Source organism: Jaculus jaculus, chromosome X (genome assembly GCF_020740685.1).
Source record: "Jaculus jaculus isolate mJacJac1 chromosome X, mJacJac1.mat.Y.cur, whole genome shotgun sequence".
Lineage (NCBI taxonomy): Eukaryota > Metazoa > Chordata > Mammalia > Rodentia > Dipodidae > Jaculus > Jaculus jaculus.
Window position 1 is genome coordinate 153,376,634 of NC_059125.1, and position 21,604 is coordinate 153,398,237.

The 21,604-nt window shown below is 38.7% G+C and overlaps 1 protein-coding gene across 4 annotated transcripts in view; it reads right to left on the bottom strand.

Annotated features, from left to right (window-relative positions):
• Positions 1-21,604, bottom strand: part of F8 (coagulation factor VIII) — a 132,404-nt gene that overhangs the window by 67,350 nt on the left and 43,450 nt on the right. For all 4 annotated transcript variants that reach the window (XM_045140839.1, XM_045140838.1, XM_004672647.2 and 1 more), the window contains exons 10-12: positions 17,538-17,631; positions 14,921-15,135; positions 12,151-12,301 (exon numbers count right to left, since the gene is read on the bottom strand). In XM_045140839.1, coding sequence (XP_044996774.1) covers positions 12,151-12,301; positions 14,921-15,135; positions 17,538-17,631 — 460 coding nt within the window. The remainder of the gene's footprint in view (positions 1-12,150; positions 12,302-14,920; positions 15,136-17,537; positions 17,632-21,604) is intronic.

Here is a 21,604-nt window from a genome sequence, read left to right on the forward strand (position 1 = left end):
TTAGCAATCTTCCCAAGTGCTAGGATTAAAGTGTGTGCCACCATAGGTTCTCTGAGTGCTAGGATTAAAGTGTGTGCCACCATAGGTTCTCTGACTGCTAGGATTAAAGTGTGTGCCACCATGCCTGGCTCACAGAATACTTCTTTAAGGAGCTGGAGAGATTGCTCAGTGGTTAAGGAGCTTGCCTGCAAAGCCTAATGACCTGGGTTTGATTCTCCAGTACCCACATAAAGTCACATATACAGTGGCACATGCATCTAGAGTTTGTTTGCAGTGGCTGTAGGTCCTGGCATGCCCATATTCATTCTCTGTCTCTCTCTCCTTGCAAACAAATAAAATTTTTAAAAAACTCTACCTTAAGGTTAGGAATAGGTTTTACCTAGAGATGAGGTAGGGCTATGGAATGGAGATTCAGTTTTCATTTAGTTCATTCAAATCTCTAAGGCCATGAAACAGTTAATATTAAAAGCTTCCATGATTTTATTTCTATATGTACATGTAAAGGAACTACCAGCTGTTAACTATTAAGTCCTCAATGTACCATGTCAACATCTCTAATTTAATATGACACAAGTCTAGACAAAGCTTTATATTGTTAAGCTATTTCTGTTCTCTTTGGAGATGAACATTGCCCCCCCCCGCATCTGTGCAGCTTTAGACTTGACATTATATTGGACATTTATGTAGTAATTGACATGTGCCAAGCAATGATGGGTTGTAATCTACACCAAAATCCAACCATCATGAATAAGGCTTTACAAAGTCAAGTGGTATAGGCATTTACCACTTGTAATCACTCAACAGGAGGCCCAGACTCACTTAGCTAAATGGATTTCAGGCAAGCCCCTTAACCACTGAACAATCTCTCCAACCCTGCTAAATGGATTTTAGAGAGTCGAATTGAATTGATCTCAACTAATTTTAAAATGATGCATTTATTTCTGCAGATATTGAGTATGTTTCACAATTTAGAGTATGGTTGGTAATGAAGGTAAAAATCACAAATCTTGAAATTGAGAAGTGAAGGCTGGAAGCTAATTTATATTTTCACACACATTTTTTTTTTCAAGGCAGGGTCTCACTCTAGCTCAGGTTGACCTGTAACTCATTCTCTGGAGTCCCAGGTTGGCCTTGAACTCTCAGTGATCCTCCTACCTCTGCTTCCCAAGTACTGGGTTAAAGGTGTGAATGGCCACATTCAGCTAAATTCACAATTTTTTTTCCTCACAAAATGTTCTTTAAAATTATTTTTTTATTAACTTCCATGATTATAAACAATATCCCATAGTAATGCCCTCCCCCCACTTTTCCCTTTCAAACTCCATTCTCCATCATATCCCCTCCTACTCTGAATCAGTTTCTCTTTTATTTTGATGTCATGATCTTTTTTTCCTACTATGATGGTCTTCTGTAGGAAGTGTCAGGCACTGTGAGGTCATGGATATCCAGGCCATTTTGTAAATTCACAAAATTTTTTATACTATTTCTGTAAATACTTTTTTTTTTCGAGGTAGGGTCTCACTCTAGCTCAAGCTGACCTGGAATTCACTATGTAGTCTCAGGGTGGCCTTGAACTCATGGCTATCCTTCTACCTCTGCCTCCTGAGTGCTGGGATTAAAGGCGTGCGCCACCACTCCCAGGTGTAAATACTTTTCTAAGTTAAAAAAAATAATGGATCAGAATAGCTATATTTGGAATACTTTCTGCTATCAGTTAATATTTTTAGATAGTTTGAAGTTGGTCCTAAGCCTAAATGTAGGCTTGATTGCCCAGTTGATTTTTCTTCAAACTTCCTTGATACACAGAAATCTTTTAAAACAGTCATTCTTAGAAAATGCTTCTGTTCTTGTGATCACACACTGCTGCTTACATGTTTCAGATTCTAATATGGCCACAGTAGTCTTAATAACCAGAGTTAGTTTTTTCCATCTTTAGAAACCTACATGAGAATGATCTGAAGCTACTGTGTATACGAATAAACACTCCCTCTAGCTTTATACCAGAATTCTGTACATCTATATGGATTGTATATTGTGTTTGTGTGTTTATGCTTTGATTCATAGTAACTTATCATGATATGGAATTCATTTACATTGAACAAAAACTGTAAACAAAATAAACAAATGGTTGAAAAATAGGCGAAAAGATAAGCTATTTGGTAAATGATAATGGTAAATATGGCTATCCATTCCACTTCACATTACCTAACAAAGGCAAATTCCATATGGATTAATTACATGTTCCTGGTTAAACATGTACACACTTTTGGGAGCACTGCAATAGTCTGCTAGAATGTTGTAACAGTGTATTCCAGACTGGGAAGCTAAAACCTCACAAATGTATTTCCTTACACTACTTGAGGCTGATAGTCCAATATCAAGGGGTTAGCAGCATTGGTTCTTTCTGAGGCCTCTCTGCTGGGCTTGCAGATGGCCCTCTGTTTTAACTAGATCTTTCTGTGCATGAACATCTCTGGTGTCTCTACGTGTCCAAATATCCTCTTCTTATGAGGACAACAGTCAGGTTATATTATCCTATCATAACAATTTCATTTTAATTTCATAACTGTTTTAAGAATACTATCTCCAAGTAGTTACACTCTAAAGCACCAGTGTTAGGGCTTTAACATATGAATTGGGGAGGAGTATAACAGGTATATATGCTAAGAAGCTGATTTACTGAGTCAATACAAGCCTGTGTTCAGCCTTATTGTAAAGTATTTTTTCCAATGAAGTTACATAAATTTCCATCCTGACAAGCGATGCATGAGAGTTCTTGTCCTGCCACATTTGTCAATATTCGGTATGGTCACTTTTTCTTGTGGTGTTAATGACTGAACCCATGCCCTCATGCATGCTAAGCACCAGTTCTACCAAAGCCCTACATCTCCAACTCGAGCATAGTCTTAAATTTTAGTTTTTACTGGTACATATAGTAGTATCTGACTAGTCTTCTTTTTAAATCTGGTCTGATATTATCCAGTTTGTTAAATTATTATTATTATTTTTTTTTTGAGACAGGGTTTCTCTGTCTATCTACGATCAGGTTCACACTCATCATTCTCTTGCCTCATTTGGCCAAGTACTGGAAAGACAGGTAAATGCCACCAGGGCCCATCTAAATTTCACATTCATTACCTTAACTCACTGGAATGTAAGTTTCATAGAACTTACTAGAAGTACTTATTTGTTGCAGTTTTTGTTTATTTATTTTTGTTTCTTTTTGAGGTAGGGTCTCACTATAGCCCAGGCTGACCTGGAATTTACTATGTACTCTCAGGGTGGCCTCAAACTCATGGTGATCCTCCTACCTCTGCCTCCTGAGTGCTTGGATTAAAGGCATATGCCACTATGCCTGGCTAGCTTTTATTTATTTAGTTATTTTTGTTTGTTTGTTTGTTTTGGTTTTTCGAAGTAGGGTTTCACTCTAGCTCAGGCTGGCCTGGAATTTACTATGTAATCTCTGCGTGGCCTCAAACTCATGGCTATCCTCCTACCTTTTGCCTCCCTAGTGCTGGGATTAAAGACATGCACCACCATGCCTGGCTTAGCTTTTATTTTCTTTTTAATTTAATTTAATTTTTTTATCTTTTCACAATTTTTATTAACATTTTTCCATGATTATAAAAAATATCCCATGGTAATACCCTCCCCTCCACACTTTCCCCTTTGAAATTCCATTCTCCATCATATTACCTCCCCATCTCAATCATTCTACTTACATATATACAATACCAACCTATTAAGTACCCTTCTCCCTTCCTTTCTCTTCCCTTTATATCTCCTTTTTAACTTACTGGCCTCTGCTACTAAGTATTTTCCTTCTCACACAGAAGCCCAATCATCTGTATTTGCTTTTATTTTTAATTGAAAAATATTTTAATTTTTAAATTTTATTTTCATTGAAAAATATTTTATTTCTAATTGGAAAAAGATGATGCTTTGATATATGTATATACTGTGGAATGGATAAATTAAGATATTTCACATATGCATTACTTCATGTATCAGTCAAGATTCTCTAGAGGAATAGAACCAATAGAACAAATTGTATTAAAAATATAATTTATTGGATTAGCTTATAGCAGTCCAACATTAGCAGTAGCTGATCAGTCCAGGTGGCTAGATGCCTCATCAGTCCCAGTCCAGCACTGAAGGCCTGAAAGCTTCCTGGACAGCCACTGGTCTTCAGTGTATATTGGAAGGCTGAGGAAACTTGGTTCTAACTCCAAGAAAGGATAGTCAAACATGATAGATATGTGTACAAGTAAAGGAACTCACCAACATGCAGCACCAGCGGTCAGGCAGGAGGAAGGGGCTCCTTCCTCTCAGGGCTTTCTTACATAAAACCCATAACTGTGGTAGAAAAAATTTAATGACGAAACTAGGACTAGATAATACTCTAACTCACAGTTTCTATTGTGTAAGCTTTTACCAGGGAGGCAGCTGACTCTGAATCTCTAGCCCTGCAACCTTCTTGTATGTTATCTGGTTAGAGTATCCATAGGCACAAACAACCCTGAACAAATAGCTTTCTGTTTTACATTTGTGCTTTCTTATCATTAATTTTGTGCTATGGGCTTTTCTGTTTGTTCCCCCAAATCATACAACGTTAGAAACTTGTAACTGATCAATAGTGTAAAACAAAACAAAACAAAACAAAACAAAACTCTATTTCGGACAATGGAATGCACAGAAGCCATAGATTGTTACTAGAAAATTTTCAGTGCCAGGGATGGGATACCTTCCAGTGAGGTCCCTGATACCCCCAAAATATTACAGGCCATTGCCAAGGCCCTTGGTTTCCCACCAGGAAGAGATGGTAAGACCCTATTGCTGAACACTGCACATACTTGGGCTACAAGATCATTGAGAAATCCTGCTGCAACTGAGCTGAAAACCTCCTCCAAGTAGAGCAGCTGACAGAAAGCTGGAAAAAGCCACACTGCATGCAGCTCAATGGGAGAGAGAGAAATCACCAGTGAAGATACTCCACAGTGAACACTGCAAGCCTTATACCTGGTCAAACAGGCCAAATGAGCCAACAGGTGCAATAGTGGCACATCTGTCATGGTGGAAACCAACTGCTTTCTAACTTGACTGGAGGCCCACTCCATGGGAGGGAATACATCCTGATACTGGAAACCTAAAAATACAAGGTAGTCATGAGCCCTAGGGGTGTAACATCTGTTGTTGTCTGGCTAAATGTATATACTATGCTCATCAAACTGCCCAGTAAGCACTTCTCTTAATGTTCATACCCATATATTAATGCTACTCTCACTTTTTCATTAGAGAACTTTCTCTTTTCAGATGACAGTGACCTTAGATTGACTCAGAAGGCATAATGGTGCTGAGAAGAAGTGACAGAGGAGTGCTCAGCACTGCAATATCTCTATCAGACCTTCCATGGCTCAGGGTCCATTGCAGAAGAAGTGGCAGAAAGAATGTAAGAGCCAAAGGAAGGGAAGGATTCCTTACAATGTGCTCCTCTAGACTCAAAATGGCCTTGATATCCATGACCTCACAGCGCCTGACACAAGACCATCATAAGAGGAGGAAAGGATCATTACATCAAAATAAAAGAGGGACTGATTGAGAGGGGGAGGGGATATGATGGAGAGTGGAATTTCAAAGGGGAAAGTGGGGGGAGGGAGGGAATTACCATGGGGTATTGTTTACAATCATGGAAGTTATTAATTATAAAAATAAAAAATAAAAAAGTCAAGATGCTGTAAGACTGCCTACCATATTTTGTATAACACACCTAAGCTATCAGAACTCAATATTCAGGCTTTGGAAGTTATTCCCGAGTCCATGTCGACATGAACAAATTTTCTGATTCTCCACTCTATCTCTAGTGCCATCTCTGTGTGACTCAGTTTCCTGTAATACCACCAGGAGGACTTCCCAGTCTGGAGAAAGGACTTCCTCCTTTTGTCAATCCTTCCTGGAAGCAACCTCAGAGACCCAACCAAGAGCAATGTCTGTGGATTCCTGATCAGATTAAGCTGAATTTAACCACCATACCTCACATATTTACAGTTTTTGTGTGAGGACAGATACTTGAAATCTATTTCATTTTCAATTTTCAAATGTGATTGTTTGAATGTAATGTTCTTATACCCTTAGTTTTTTTTTAATTAAGGTTAAGCTTCCCAGGGGCTAAAGTGGTTCCAGCTATTGCCTGCAAAGCCTCAGGACCCAGATTTGATTCTCCAGTACCTACACAATAAAGCCAGATGCACAAGATGGTGCATGTGTCTGAGTTTGTTTGGAGTGGCTAGAGGTCCTGGCTTACTCTCTCTTTCTCTCTCTCTCTCATAAAACAAATTAAATATATATGCTTCCTACTTAGTTTCTAGCAGGTGGAGCCCTAGTGAAGGGAGTGTGTCACTGGGGAAAGATCTTAAGTCCAGCCCTAAGAGGTGTATGGAGAGCCAGTTTGAACACTGGCTGCTTGCTGTTGTTCCTCCGCTATGGATGTATGATGAAGTAAGCCAACATCCTCCATCATGATGAAGTTCTGGAATCTGTAAGTCTAAAACAAACCCTTTCCTCCCATAAGATGCCCCTGGTCAGGTGTTTTTCCAAGCAATGAGAATGTAGCTGTAACATCAATTGAAAATATTTTATATTTGACTACTTAACTGTACTAACCATGAAGTACTAATTTTTCCTAATTGAAATTTCATGTGACATTTTTTTTATGAGAGAGAGAGCGGGGGGGGGGGGGGAGAATTGGCATGCCAGGCCTTTAGCCATTGCAATTGAACTCCAGATGGATGTGCCACTTTGTGTGCATGTGTGACCTTATGCACATCTTCACCTTGTGAATCTGGCTTACATGGGTTATATGGAGTTGAACTTGGGTCCTTAGGCTTTTCAGGCAAGTACCTTAGCTGCTAAGCCATCTCCCTTGCCCCAATTTTGTGACTTTTGACCAGCATCTCACTCTATTACACCACGTAGCTTTTGGTATTTTTTTTTTCAAGGTAGGGTCTCACTCTGGTCTAGGCTGACCTGAAATTAACTATGGAGTCTCAGGATGGCCTCGAACTCATGGCTATCCTCCTACCTCTGCCTCCCAAGTGCTGGGATTAAAGGCATGCACCACCACACCTGGCTCCCACTGTATTTTTTTTAAAGTTTCTATGTCACCATATCTCTCTTGTTTTGATCATTGTCTCCATGAAAACAGTATACTCTCACTGTTTAGACCAGTGCCTGCCCTATTTGAAATAAGCAGTAGTAACAGATGGGGAAATGATGAATGGAAAACAAAATTACAAATATTCAGTCTTACTACAGCAAGGAAATAATGAAATACAATATTTTATTATGTATATGGAATTCAAAGCCAACATCATGAAATTATAGAGAAAAATGTATATGTAACCAGAATTAAATAGTATTAGACTTTCAAAAAAATGTCATTCTAAATCCTCTAGAAGGAAGGCAATATCTTTTACTATGTGAAATCATGAAAATGCAACTGAAAGTACTTAAGACCTCAAAAATTTTAGAGGAATGAAGAGTAAAGACTGTGACTAAGGGTAATAATAGAACACTGTTACTAGAATTGAAACTAAATGTGAAGCTCAACTTGAACCTGAAGGGCCAAGACTTAGAGACAAGTGACATAAAACTCTGATGGAAGTCATATCCCAGCAGACGATTTTAACCCACCAAATAATCTTGGTTTTTTTTTTAAATTCTTTTTAAAATTTTATTATTTTTTATTAACAACTTCCATGATTGTAAACAATATCCCATGGTAATGCCCTCCCCCCGCTTTCCCCTTTGAAACTCTATTCTCCATCATACCCCCCCTCAATCAGTCTCTCTTTTTATTTTGATAATCTTGGTGTTCTTAAGCAGCTTTTCCATGTATTTGGTTTAGGAATTTTTTTTTTTTTCGAGGTAGGGTCTCATTCTGGTCCAGGCTGACCTGGAATTAACTCTGTCATCTCAGGGTGGCCTTGAACTCATGGCAATCCTCCTACCTCTGCCTCTCGAGTGCTGGGATTAAAGGCATGTGCCACCACGCCCGGCTTGGTTTAGGAGTTTTAATTGCATTATGAAAAATAGTATGACAGATGGTTATTCCATCTCAACCAGAATCAAGACTTCAAAAGGCATAGTTTTTAATCAGTTACTTTATATATATTTTTTGCTTGTGTGTGTATGTACATGTGGGGGTTGGGAGTATTGGTGTGGTGTGTATTGTGTATGCACATGTATGTGCCCTTGTGGCACCCCATACATTTACAGGCAGGGTCGCTCACCTGCTATGGAGGCAGGAGGGAAACATTAGGTGTTCTGTTCCATCACTCTTTTTTTTTTCTAGTTTTTCGAGATAGGGTCTCACTGTAGCTCAGGCTGACCTGGAATTCACTATGTAGTCTCAGGGTGGCCTTGAACTCACGGCAATCCTCCTACCTCTGCCTCCTGAGTGCTGGGACTATAGGCGTACATTACTATGCCCAGCTTGTTCCCTCACTCTTGTTACACTTCCACCTGATCTTGTTTTTAAGCCAGAGTCTCTTATACTGTTTCTAGAGCCTGTAGGGCTTCAGCAGTTCTCAGGTCTCTGTTACCCTGTGGGACTGGGCTTATAGGCATGTGTGGCCATGTCCAGCTGCTTTACGTGAGATCTGGAGATTTGACCTCAGGCCATGTCAGGCCCCCTCAGGCCCTCGTGCTTGTTCAGGAAGCACACCTAACTGCTCAGCCATCTCTCCAACCCTTAATTTATATGTTTGACAGTTTCATACATGTGTATAATGTATTTTGATCACATCTATTCCAATTACCTTCTCTTATTCCTTCCCACTCTTGTCCTTCCCAACTGGTTTCCTTCTTACCTGGGTGTCTTTATGTGACCCACTGAATTTAATTGGGGTTGCTTGCCTAAACATGTATGGGAAGGTATACTGAATCATGGAAAATTTATCAGTGGTTATAACACTAAAGAACATGACTTCTCCTCTCCCACAACCATTTACTACCAATAGCTCCTCTGGGAAGGAGGGACCTCATGAGCCCTCCACTAAAAATGATGGAATGTTGTGATCATATCTATCTATCTATCTGCCTATCTATCTGCCCATCTATCTATCTATCTATTTATCTATCTATCGGTCTATAGTAATATATATGTGTGTATATATATATATATATATTTTTTTTTTTTTTTTCTGAAGTAGGATCTCATTCTAGCCAGAGCTGATCTGGAACTCACTCTGTAGTCCCAGGCTGACCTTGAACTCACAGCGATTCTCCTACCTCTGCCTCTCAGTGATCCTCATACCTCTGCCTCCTGAGTGTTGAGATTAAAGGCTTGTGTGCTACCACACCCAGTTTGATGTATAATTTTAATTTTAAAAATATTTTTATTTATTTATACTAGAGAAAGAGAGAGAGAAAGGTGTGTGAATGGGTGTGTCAGGGCCTCTTACCACTGAAAATTCCAGACATATATGCCACTTTGTGCATCTGGCTTTATGTGGGTAGTGGGGAATAGAACCTGGACCAACAAGTTTAACAAGCAAGTACCTATAATTTTTATGCCATCTCCCCAGTCCTTTGATTTTAATTTTAATGCATTCTAAAGGACAATCATATTTATCCAGTCTGTTTACCCATATCCAGTAGCAAGAATGGTTTTATAATTTTGTGAGTCTGAGAGGTATCACATGCTATTCTCATTGGTATTCTATTTTGCCTTTCTTAGAAAGTTAGTTATGTCAAAATTCATTCATATTTGAGTGTGTATGTAAACAATACACATATGTTATAGGCTGCATTGGATAACAAACTCCTATGAATTGAAACATTCCCTCCAACAGGGAGGAAGGAAGCTCAGGAGGTTCAGGAAGTCAAAAAGCCTAGGGAAAAAGTTGTAAGACTCCACCCTAAGGTTATATAAAGGAAAACAACTGCTTGGAAAGAGACTTTCAGACCAGCCAAGCTGCCTGCAGGTTGTACAGTGTGCTCCAAAGATGCATCTTCCGTGAATTGTCACAACCTATTTTGGGGTAGGCTTTTTGGTGATGAAGCTGCCTTTGAGTCATTCACTGATCCTGCCTATAAGTAACTCAAATAAACTCACTGGTTCACCAAAATTGGTTCTCATGTAATCATACTTTGGTCTATTGTCTGAGCATTGTCTGGGGTGATAATGTGTTTGTGTTTCCCCAGAGAAAATGTTTCCTGTGACAAACTTACTTGTGTCCCCAATTAACATTTAGTTTTGAATGTGGCATATTTAGAGATGGGTCTTTATAGTGGCAACTAGCTAAAATGAGGTCATTAGTGCAGGCCCAAACCACAATATAACAACAAGAGGTGATCACAATGCAAACAGGTATCAAGAGAGGAAGGTCATGTGAGGGACAAGGCGGCATGTAAAAGCTGAAGAGAGACCAAAGAATAAACCAAGTCTGCCAACACCTTGATCTCAGACTTCCAGCTTCCAGAACTGTAAGGTGATAAATCTCAGTAAAACTTCTGTGTTGGAATTCAAACTTGAACTTTTAACCTACTTTGTACCTGCTTTCCTGGCCCAGTGCTAATCCTCAGCAGTAGATACATTTCATTAATCTTATATATGCTGCCTTCATATATTCCATGCTGTTCTGATCTAAAGCTGATGTGTCAGCTATCTTTTCAATAGGCATCATCATGCCACCTCTGCACACAGAACCAGTAACTTTAACTCCTCTCTGTTCTTTCCCCAGATAGGATATGTTTAATACTCTCAAATGTAAACTCCTTTGTGATTAGCCTTTAATAAACAATCCCTAGATATGCTTTCTTTTAAGTTCCTTAGTTAGTTACCTACCTTTTTTTTTCTATCACATTGTCAATATTTTCCTTAATAAATAGCTAGCACCCCTTTCAGCTGTGCACTTCTCCAGTGGGGATTCACCCTGTGAGGTCGCTGCATACAAATTTTGCCCGAGATTATGTTTTTGTGTCAGTGTCCCATAATTCACTCCTGGGTAAATGCTAGGAGTCCCTCTACTACACTTTTGGAAACTAATGTCATATATGCATTATATGATATGTAATCATAGAGAAAATATTTTTAAATGAGTTTCCTGGCTATAGAATGGTTTATAAAAGGTATAATATAGGAGATAAAATAAAAAGGGGGAGTTGTGGGCTGGAGAGATGGCTTAGCGGTTGAGCGCTTGCCTGTGAAGCCTAAGGACCCTGGTTCAAGGCTCGATTCCCCAGGTCTCACGTTAGCCAGATGCACAAGGGGGCACACGCGTCTGGAGTTCGTTTTCAGTGGCTGGAAGCCCTGGCGTGCCCACTCTCCTCTCTCTCTCTGCCTCATTCTCTCTCTGTCTGTCACTCTCAAATAAATAAATTAAAAAAAAAAGGGGGGGGAGTTGTGCATGGTGGTACCTGACTTTAATCCCAGCACTCGGGAGACAAGTAGGAGAATCACTGTGAGTTGGAGGCCACACTGAGACTACATAGTGAATTCCAGGCCAGACTGGGCTAGAGTGAGACCCTACCTTGAAAAAACAATATAAATAAATAAATAAATGACACTGAGAAGAAAGATGTGAGTAAATTATTAAAATATGTATTATGGGCCCACATTTATGCAGTTAGTTATACACTTATGAGTAAAACCTGTTAACAAAATATGACTTATGTGCCATTTAAACTAATTCATTATCTAAACATTGGTTTGGTGGCATCAATTTCCCTTTATTTGATGGTCACTAGACTCAAGTGATTTTTCTGTGTGTATATATGTATAGTGTGCATGCATATGTATATACATGTTCATATGTGTGGGTGTACATATGTGTGAAGATGAGTGTGTACATGTGTACATGGAGGCCAGAGTTTGATATCTGGTGTCTGCTTCAGTTGCTCTCCACCTTATTTATTGAGACAAGATCTCTCACTAAACCTAATGCTCATGGATTTGGCTAGACAAGCTGGTCAGTGAGCCCTGGAGATTTCTGTCTCTGTCTCCCCAGTCCTGTGATTACAGATGTGCACCACCATGCCAGGCTTTTATGTGGGTGTTGGGGACCCGAACTTAGATCCGCATGCTTGCGCAACAAGTATTTGACCCATGGATCCATCTCCCTAGCCCTCAAGTGATTCTTGTTGACTCACTGTGCATGATGTTGGAGGCCTGGAACTCAGGATCCTGGGGCTGTACTCTGGCTGAATTGGGGAGGAAGCGCTGCATGTTTTCTGTGAGGTACCAGCTTTGATTCTCATCAAATACAGAAAACAGGATGACATTTCTCTTGTCTGACATCATCTGTTAATTACATATGTTGAAAGGGAGAATGAAATGCTACTCATATACTCATATTGTGAGGCAGAAACTACCAATCTAGGATGAAAGTAATGGCATACACTACTCCTTTGGCTCAATTCCATTTCCTCTGAAGAGTCACTGTTGCAGTTATCTTGTCCCAGGGCCTGCTGCTTGAATTTCTGGTACAGTGTGTAGCTTCATTCTTTCCATGTTTAGAGTAGAGGAAGTAAAGTTCTTTAAAGACAAGTCATTCAAGTCATATAGAACCAATGCCATTCCTAGATTCCTAGCAACTGCCCTTTCACAAAGCTATCAGACTGTAAAAATTATTAAAAATATAAAAACAAAAATCAAATGTAAGTTGGTGAGCTATAAAACATTGAACACACTAATACCATAAGTATTTTTAAGCAAGTGATTTGCAATAGCAGTTTGTATAATGGACCAAATTCATGAATTATTCACTTGCTAAGTGAATCTACTAAGATTTAATGCATAAACGTCCTATGTATAAATTTTATATTGCATAACATATTGCTATAGAAATCAAAAGGCTAAAGGGAATGAGATTGAAGGATATGAAGGTATATTTTAGTCTCCTTATAGGGAAAGTATAATTAGGGAAAATGGTCAAGACAAATATTTGGCCAAATTTCTGCATCTCAGAGTTGGTATACCAAGTGTTATGCCTGCACTAAAGTCATGTTCTTTGCTCTCTAAACCCATGAAATGGCTTCCAACTAGTAGGAATATTATGTATCCTAAATAAACAAATGGACATGTAGTCATGACTCAATACATGGGAATGGGTTTTTCTGGAGCCAAGAAATGAGGTTTTGTGTTTGTGTGTGAAAAACTATTTTTTTCTTATTCAGAAAATTTAGCTCTATTTTTTCTTTCTTTCTTTCCTTCTTTCTTTCTTTCTTTCTTTCTTTCTTTCTTTCTTTCTTTCTTTCTCTCAGAGCGACAGACACAGAGAGAAAGACAGATAGAGGGAGAGAGAGAGAATGGGCGCGCCAGGGCTTCCAGCCTCTGCAAACGAACTCCAGACACGTGCGACCCCTTGTGCATCTGGCTAACGTGGGACCTGGGGAACCGAGCCTCGAACCGGGGTCCTTAGGCTTCACAGGCAAGCGCTTCACCACTAAGCCATCTCTCCAGCCCATTAGCTCTATTTTTCTAACCATATTCTGAAGTATTTTGTATACATCTTGTATTGTGCTCAACAAATATTGGCCCTCTACTTACTAAATGTCACACACTGTCCAAAATGTTACAAATATATTAGTTTTGTTTTTAAAAATATTTTTATTTAATTATATCTAAGGAGAGAGAGAGAGAGAGAGAGAGAGAGAGAGAGAGAGAGAGAGAGAGGGAGAGAGAAGGAGAGTATGGGCATACCAGGATCTCTTGCTACTACTGCAAACAAACTCCAGATGCATGTGCCACTTTGTGCATCTCACTTAATGTGAGTACTGGGGAATAAAATCCAGGCCTTCAGGCTTTACAAGCAAGCACATTTAACTGGTAAGCCATGTCCCCAGCCCTAATTTTGTTTTGAGACAGGGTTTTGCTATACAACCCAGTCTAGCCTAGAATTTCCAATTCTACTGTCTCCACTGGCCCTCTAATGATATTACAGGCATTTACTACCAAACATGCCTAATTTTAGGATGCTTTTGATCCATTCATAATGAGATGACCAGAGGAGAAGTTAGGCTAAAGACATAAATTTATAAGTTATTTAAATATAAGAAACAATTGGACATGTAAAAATGAGGAAGATCTCTGGGGAGAGCAAGAGTCCCAGTCGGGGGGAAAAAATCTAGTCTTGATTTTTTTTGTTTTTTGTTTGTTTTTTGTTTTTTGAGATAGGGTCTCACTCTAGCGCAAGCTGACCTGCAATTCACTATGTAGCCTCAGGGTAGCCTTGAACTCACAGTGATCCTCCTACCTCTGCCTCTCAATTGCTGGGATTAAAGGTGTGCACCACCATACCTGGTGAGTCCTGACTATTCTATCTAGTAGGTAGGTCCCTTACACAAACCTCAAAGCTAAGTAAACGTTAAGTGGAACCCAACTTATTACTTTTTATTTTTCAGTTTTTCAAGATAGGGTCTTGCTCTAGCCCAGGCTGACCTGGAATTCACTATGTAGTCTCAGGGTGGCCTTGAACTCATGGCAATATTCCTACCTCTGCTTCCCAAGTGCTGGGACTAAAGGCGTGCACCACCACGCCTTTTAAAAAAATTATTCATTTATTTGAGAGAGAGAGAGAGAGGAGAGAGAGAGAGAGAGAGAGAGAGAGAGAGACGGGGGGGGCGGGATAATGGGTACATTAGGGCCTCTAGCCACTGCAAGCGAACTCCAGACTCATGTGCCACAATGTGTATCTTCTGTATTATGTGGGTACTGAGGAATTGAATATGGGTCCTTAGGCTTTGCAGGCAAGTGCCTGAACCTCTAAGCCATCTCTTCAGCCCCCAGCTTATTACCTTTATTGGACTGTATTTTCTAGAGGTCTTAGGGTGCAAACAGTAAGAGAAATGTGTTAAAGTCCACAGGCATTTCATTCCAATTTTAGCTGCAAATTCAGCAGTTGGATAGGAAAAAGTTCACCTGGTTTCCTCTTTGATCTACAGATTCTTTGTAGCAGATGAGGAGAGGACCAATGAGTCCTGAAGCTAGATCTCTCTCTGGATTAATGAAACTAGAATAATAGCGAGTCAGGCATCGAGGATCTGATTTAGTTGGTCCATCTTCTACAGTTACTGTCCATTTATACTTGAATATCTCTCCTGGAAGAATTGGCATGTCCTTCAAATGTTTTATACCTAGTAACAACCAAATGAGAAATAGCTCAGTTACAGTATGACAACATGTTGATAACACTGAGTTAAGTTTGGCCCAAAGCTGGTTGTATACATATTTAAATTTTGTTTTTAATGGTCTCTTTGTACATAGAAAATTGTAAGCTAACTTGGTGTATAGTCAGTTTGTAAACTAACCTGGAAATAATTTATAATTAGTAGCTGACTCTGAGCAAATCACAAATCTGAAGCCCATTAGTGGCTGAAAGCTTTGGAAACACAACCGTACAAGACACCTGGCAACTGTACCTAATCAAGTCATTTCTGCATATCATTTTCTGCTATCTAGCTATAAATATAGCCTGAATGTGTGTTGAGGTGGACCATTCTGAGTCATTTTGGTCAAATAATAATCCATGGATTTTTTTTTGGCTTAAACAAATTGTGAAATTCAATGTATCTAAATAAAGTTCTCCTTTAACAGTGACTATAATTTTATTTCAAGGAGTCTCTCTCTCTCTCTCTATATATATATATATATACACACACATATATATGTATATACATATATATATATATATATATATATATATACACATGTATGTATGTATGTGTGTGTGTGTGTGTGTGTGTGTGTGGAAAGTATCTTGGTAAATAAAAAATAAAATAATGCCACCTTATTATAAATTTAAGATTCACACAATTCTTTTAAACAATAAAAACAAGTCCAGGAGACTTGTCTGCCTATTAGTTCAATCAAGGCTATTTCCTATCATATCATAAATAAATAGAAATAGTAATAACATTTTTAAAATACTCAAATTCATAGCCAAAAATGCATGTAGAAGAAGAGAGGAGGACCTCCCCAAAAGACACTAAAGATACAGTGATAACCCACAACCCAGTTGATGATCCAATTGACTGTGATAGGAACTATGGAAGAAGAATCTATTTGATATTAGTAATAAAATCCTGGATGTAAAGATGGCCAATAAGCACAGCATATTACCTAGTTGTGTAGTAAACATTTATTTAAAAACTGGGCTGGAGGAATGGAGTTCATTTACAGTGGCTGAAGGCCCTGTGTGCCTATTCTCTCTCCCTCTCTCAAATAAATAAATAAATACATTTAAAAAACTTAGAAAACTTGCATTATTAAAATAATATATGGAGAATGGAATTTCAAAGAGGAAAGTGGGGGGGGGAGAGAAGGAATTACTATGGGATTTTTTTTATAATCATGGAAAATGCTAATAAAAATTTAAAAATAATATAAATACTGGGCTGGAGAGATGACTTAGTGGGTAAAGTGCATAAGGACCTGAATTTGATCCCTAGAACCAATTTGAAAATTATGAACACTGGGAAAGTGAAGGTGGTATTTAGGGCTCACTGACTAGCCAGCCAGTCTAGCTTAACTGGTGATCTCCAGGCCAATGAGAGGGAGACCCTGTCTCAAAGGAAGTGAATGGTAAGGATGTCCTCTGGTTTCCACATGCACCTGCACATACAACACATACACACATAAAAAGTTCTTAATTTATAAATTGATGAAAAGCATATGATTAGTATATTCCTAAAGTTTCAATTATAGGCAATTGAGAAATTTGAAACACTTATAAAACTCTAAAACATCTGGAAGGGAAGAAATATGATGCTGAATCCTCACTTAATATACAATTAATAAATATATAAGGCATAAAGTTGAAAAGAAAGGATTAACAATATAAACAATATTAGAGATTTTGAAACAAAACACCAAGAATCTACAACATAAAACAAGACTACTGATAAAGTATCAATATGCTAAAATAATTATACTTAGATCAAATCACCATAGTGCATATAAACATCAGTAGTAACACAGAGGTGCCTAGGCTAAAAGTCCATATATTTTTGGTATTCACAGGGGCCAGACCTAACACAAATATAAATATAGGAAACTAATATGGAAAAGATAAGCTCACTAAGCATATGTGGCAATACTAAATTTAATGACACAGAATTCAAATTTAAAGAGCACTAAAGAGCTAAGAAATTTAAGGTTTAAACTATTCAGAAAACCAACTCAGATTACAAAGCATCAAGTGTGGAAAGTAGCCAAAATCTATATTCAGAAAAAAAATCTGAACTTCCTGCTTTAAAATCAGCTTCAGGATTTGAGGGTATGTGTGGTTGCAGTCTAATACTTTGCACTGTATTTCAGCATCACCAAGAGGTGCTAGCAATAGTAGGTCAGAGCCTCTTCACTATCATATGTAAGGCACCAGCTAAATATTTCTAGAATTGGTCTGGTATAACTTTAGAGCTTAAAGTCCTATGTCAATAGCAGGGGCAAGGACCAGTAGAAGTTTAGTTGTTATTACTGCTATGACCTCATTTGTATCTATAGGCAAGTAAGATCTATAAACTGAGGTAATACATACCTTTTGGCCATCTCTCTGAGTGCAGAGGACTAACATCAGTGATTCCATGGGGGAAAATGTTATATGGTCTACTGGCTTGATTCTTAAATATAATCTGAAAGCATACACAATATATAAGTTCAATTCTTAAGGCAAGTGGGATCAACAAGAAAACTGGCCTAGCTCCAGAAAATCAAAACAAGCCTATATCTACATTATGAAGTCCAAGTCTTAATAAAGTTCAAAATACCTTTTATTAAATTGCTAAGAGTGCTACTTAAGTTTAAGTTCCCTTTGAGTCTCTTTTTTAAAAATTTATTTATTTATTTATTTATTTCAGACAGAGAGAAAGAGATAATGGGCACACCAGGGCCTCCAGCCACTGCAAACAAACTCCAGACACATGCACCACCTTGTGCTTCTGGCTTATGTGTATATTGGGGAAATGAACCTGGATTCTTAGGCTTTGCAGGCAAACTCCTTAACTGCTAAGCCATGTCTCCAGCCCCAAAAGATCTCTTTTGATTATTTAGCAATTATCTCAATTGCTTCAGAAAGATATTGGTGCACCTCTCACACTAAATGAAATTTGGATATTTGCTGAGGGTTACTTTATCCTCAGACATCCTAATAGTGGAGAGGGAGATAATAATCCAAGTTATAAAATTTTCATCAAATAAGCAAGTGTGACTTGGAAGACAGTTTATACCCTCAAGCAAGGCTGGGAGGTGACTTTGTATGATTTCAAGGGTATTCGAGTAAAGAAGAAAGAGAAATAACATGGAAACAGAACAAAAGACCGTTAAAGATATCAATTCTACCTGAGGGATTTATATGAGGCTGAATGTATAAAAAAATTTTGTCTTAAAATCCACTTATTTGGTAGTCCCACCAAACAACTCTTTCTTTTTTTAAATAATTTTTTGTTTATTTGTTTATTTTTATTTATTTATTTTTATTTATTTATTTATTTATTATTTATTTAAGAGCGGCAGGCAGAGAAAGAAATAGAAATAGAATGGGCACACCAGGGCCTCCAGCCACTGCAAATGAACTCCAGACACGTGTGCCCCCTTGTGCATCTGGCTAACGTGGGTCCTGGGGAATCAAGCCTTGAACTGAGGTCCTTAGGCTTCACGGGCAAGCGCTTAACTGCTAAGCCATCTCTCCAGCCCCAAACAACTCTCTCTTACCATAGTAACATTCTTATTCATTCCTTCCTAACATTAAAATGTTTCTTTTTTCACATTAGAACTTTAGCTAAGTTTTCAACTATAATATAAAATAGAGATATAATGTTTATTGTGGTAGTTTGATTTAGGTGTCCCTCATAAACTTATGTGTTCTGAATTCTAGGTCCCCAGCTGGTGGAAAGTTGGGAATTGGGGCATCCTGGAGGCAGTATATTGTTAGGGGAAGGTTTATAGGTTTTATTGCCAGCTTCCCCTTGCCAGTGTTTGCCACACTTTCTACTGGTATTGTCCACCTGATGTTGGCCAGGTGGTGATGTCTACCTTCTGCTCATGCCATAATTTCCCCCTGCCATCATGGAGCTTCCCCTTGAGTCTGTAGGCCAAAATAAACCCTTTCTTTCCATTGGCTACTGTTGGTATTTTCTACCAGCAATGTGAAGCGAACTACAACAGTAAAATTGGTACCAAGAATTGGGGTTTTTACTGCTAGAAATTGGACTACATGGCTTTTGGCCTTTTGGAGTTAATCTGCAAGAAGAATGTGGAAGGATTTGGAATTGTGGCCTAAGAGACACCTTGCAGTGCTTTAAGTACTGATTGTTGGACCATTCTGGTCAGAGTTGATAGACCTGAATGCAGTAAGAACTATAGACTGTGAGGTTTGGCTTATGAGGGGACGAAAGAACTTTGTTGGGACTGAGCTAGAAGCAATTTGTGTAAAAGGCTTGCTACATTCTTCCTGTCTCCTGAGAACTTCTACAAGGTTGCATTGTGTAGAAATGTACTAGTGTGAGCAGAGGGATATGGCAGAGAAAAAAATAAATGAAAAATTTGGGCCCAAACTGCTGTCCATTTAGCTGCAGTTGTTTGAGAGATTATAACTAATTAGATTGGACCAGCTGATTTTTACTGGGGCAACAGGAAGAATGCAGACTCTTTTGAAGTGGCCTGAATGCTGAAGGAGTGTTCTATTCTTCAAAGTCTGCTTTATTCTCCCCTGGATTAACAGTCCACCTTGTACTATGGAGTATAACGTGTGCAGGAAGTGGAAGATCAATGAGTTTGCAACATAGTTTTGTTTTTTGGAAATAGCCATGGCAGTGTGAAACAGGCTTGCTGGATTACCTGTGTGGAGGCTGCATGGAGCCATGAGGATGAACCCTGGGTTACAGTGGAGACTGAATGGAAATGTCAGGACTGTGGGATGGCTGCCAAGAAGATCTACCATCACCAGATGGAGTTTTGCTGGACCATGAGTAGCCTAGCTGGAGAGGTAGAATTAGAACCCTAGAGATTCATCACTGGTTAGAATTATTGGACTTGGAGAATTGTCACTGGTTAGCACTGTCAGACTTGGAGGTACAGAGTTTGATGTTTTCCTGGTTTGTTTTAAATCTTGTATTGGCTCAATATTTCTTTGTTATGTCCAGTGCCATCTTTTGCAGTGTGAATGTTTATGCTGTGCCATTATTGTTATTATTTTTTGGTATTACAGGTCAGTTAAAAAACCTTTGGCTATAGGGATATTTAAACAGCATTAGGATTAATTAAAAAAACTATGGGGACTTTTAAAAGTTGGACTGAATGCTTTGCATTTTACATTGTGTCGGGTTATTAGTTTATGGGGGTCAGGGGTGGAATATGGTCATTTGATTCAAGTGTCCTTCATAAACTTATGTGTTCTGAATACTACATTCCCAGCTGGTGGCAATTTGAGAATTGGAGCCTCCTGGAGGCAGTGTATTGTTGGGGGCAGGCATTATATACATTTATTAAAATTTATAATGGGGCTGGAGAGAGATGTCTTAGCAGTTAAGGCGTTTGCCTGCAAAGCCAAAGGATCCTGCTTCGACTCTCCTGGACCCAAGTAAGCCAGATGCACAAAGTGGCGCATGCATCTGGAGTTTGTCTGCAGTGGCTGGAGGCCCCGGCATGCCCATTCTCTCTCTCTCTCTCAAATAAATAAATAAAATATATTTAAAAATTCATAACCAACCAATTATTGCATGGTTAGTATATACTAATTAAAAACTCAAAAACCCATACACAGTTGGAACCCTGAACCACTATGGTATGAGGGAGCAATGCCATATAGATTTTATATATGTAGGTGTACTAGGTAGTGGTTCTAGGTTTCAAATCATCACCACTGAGGTGCCAGGCACACATGTGAAGCTATTTTGGTCCCTCTAAATCCACTGAGCAATACCAAGTGGCTATAGGCAATATGAAAGAGGTTTAAAAAAATTGCTCTAATGATCCTTGCATGAGTTTCTGACACACAAAGCCAATAACAAAATAGTTATTGTTTCAACCACTGTTTTGAGGTAGGTAGGTACACAGCATTAGTAATTATAACAGTTTATCATTTCTTTGAATATAATATTTTTCTATGTGAACTTTGTCTACTTAAACACACTTATTGAGGCATAAGTTATGTATCATAAAATCCACCTCTTTTTATTTTCTTTTAGATTTTTCAAGGTAGGGTATCACTGTTAGTTTAGACTGAACTGGAACTCACTCCGTAGTGTCAGTCTGGCCCCAAACTCATAGCAATCCTCCTACCTCGGCCTCCCGAGTGCTGAGATTAAAGGCTTGTGCAGGCTGGAAAGATGGTTCAGTGTTTAAGGCATTTGCTTGCAAAGCCTAACTATCTTAGTTTGATTCCCCAGTGCATATGTAAAGGCAGATACACAAAGTGATACATACATCTGGGGTTCGTTTGCAGTGGTTAGAGGCCCTGGTGTGCCCGTTGTCTCTCCCTCCCTCTCTCTATATATCTCTATCCCAGTCTCTCTCTCTCTCTCTCTCTCTCTTTCTCTCTGCTGGAAAATAAATACATAAATTTTAAAGGTGTGTGCCACCATACCTGGCTAAAATCCACCTATTTTA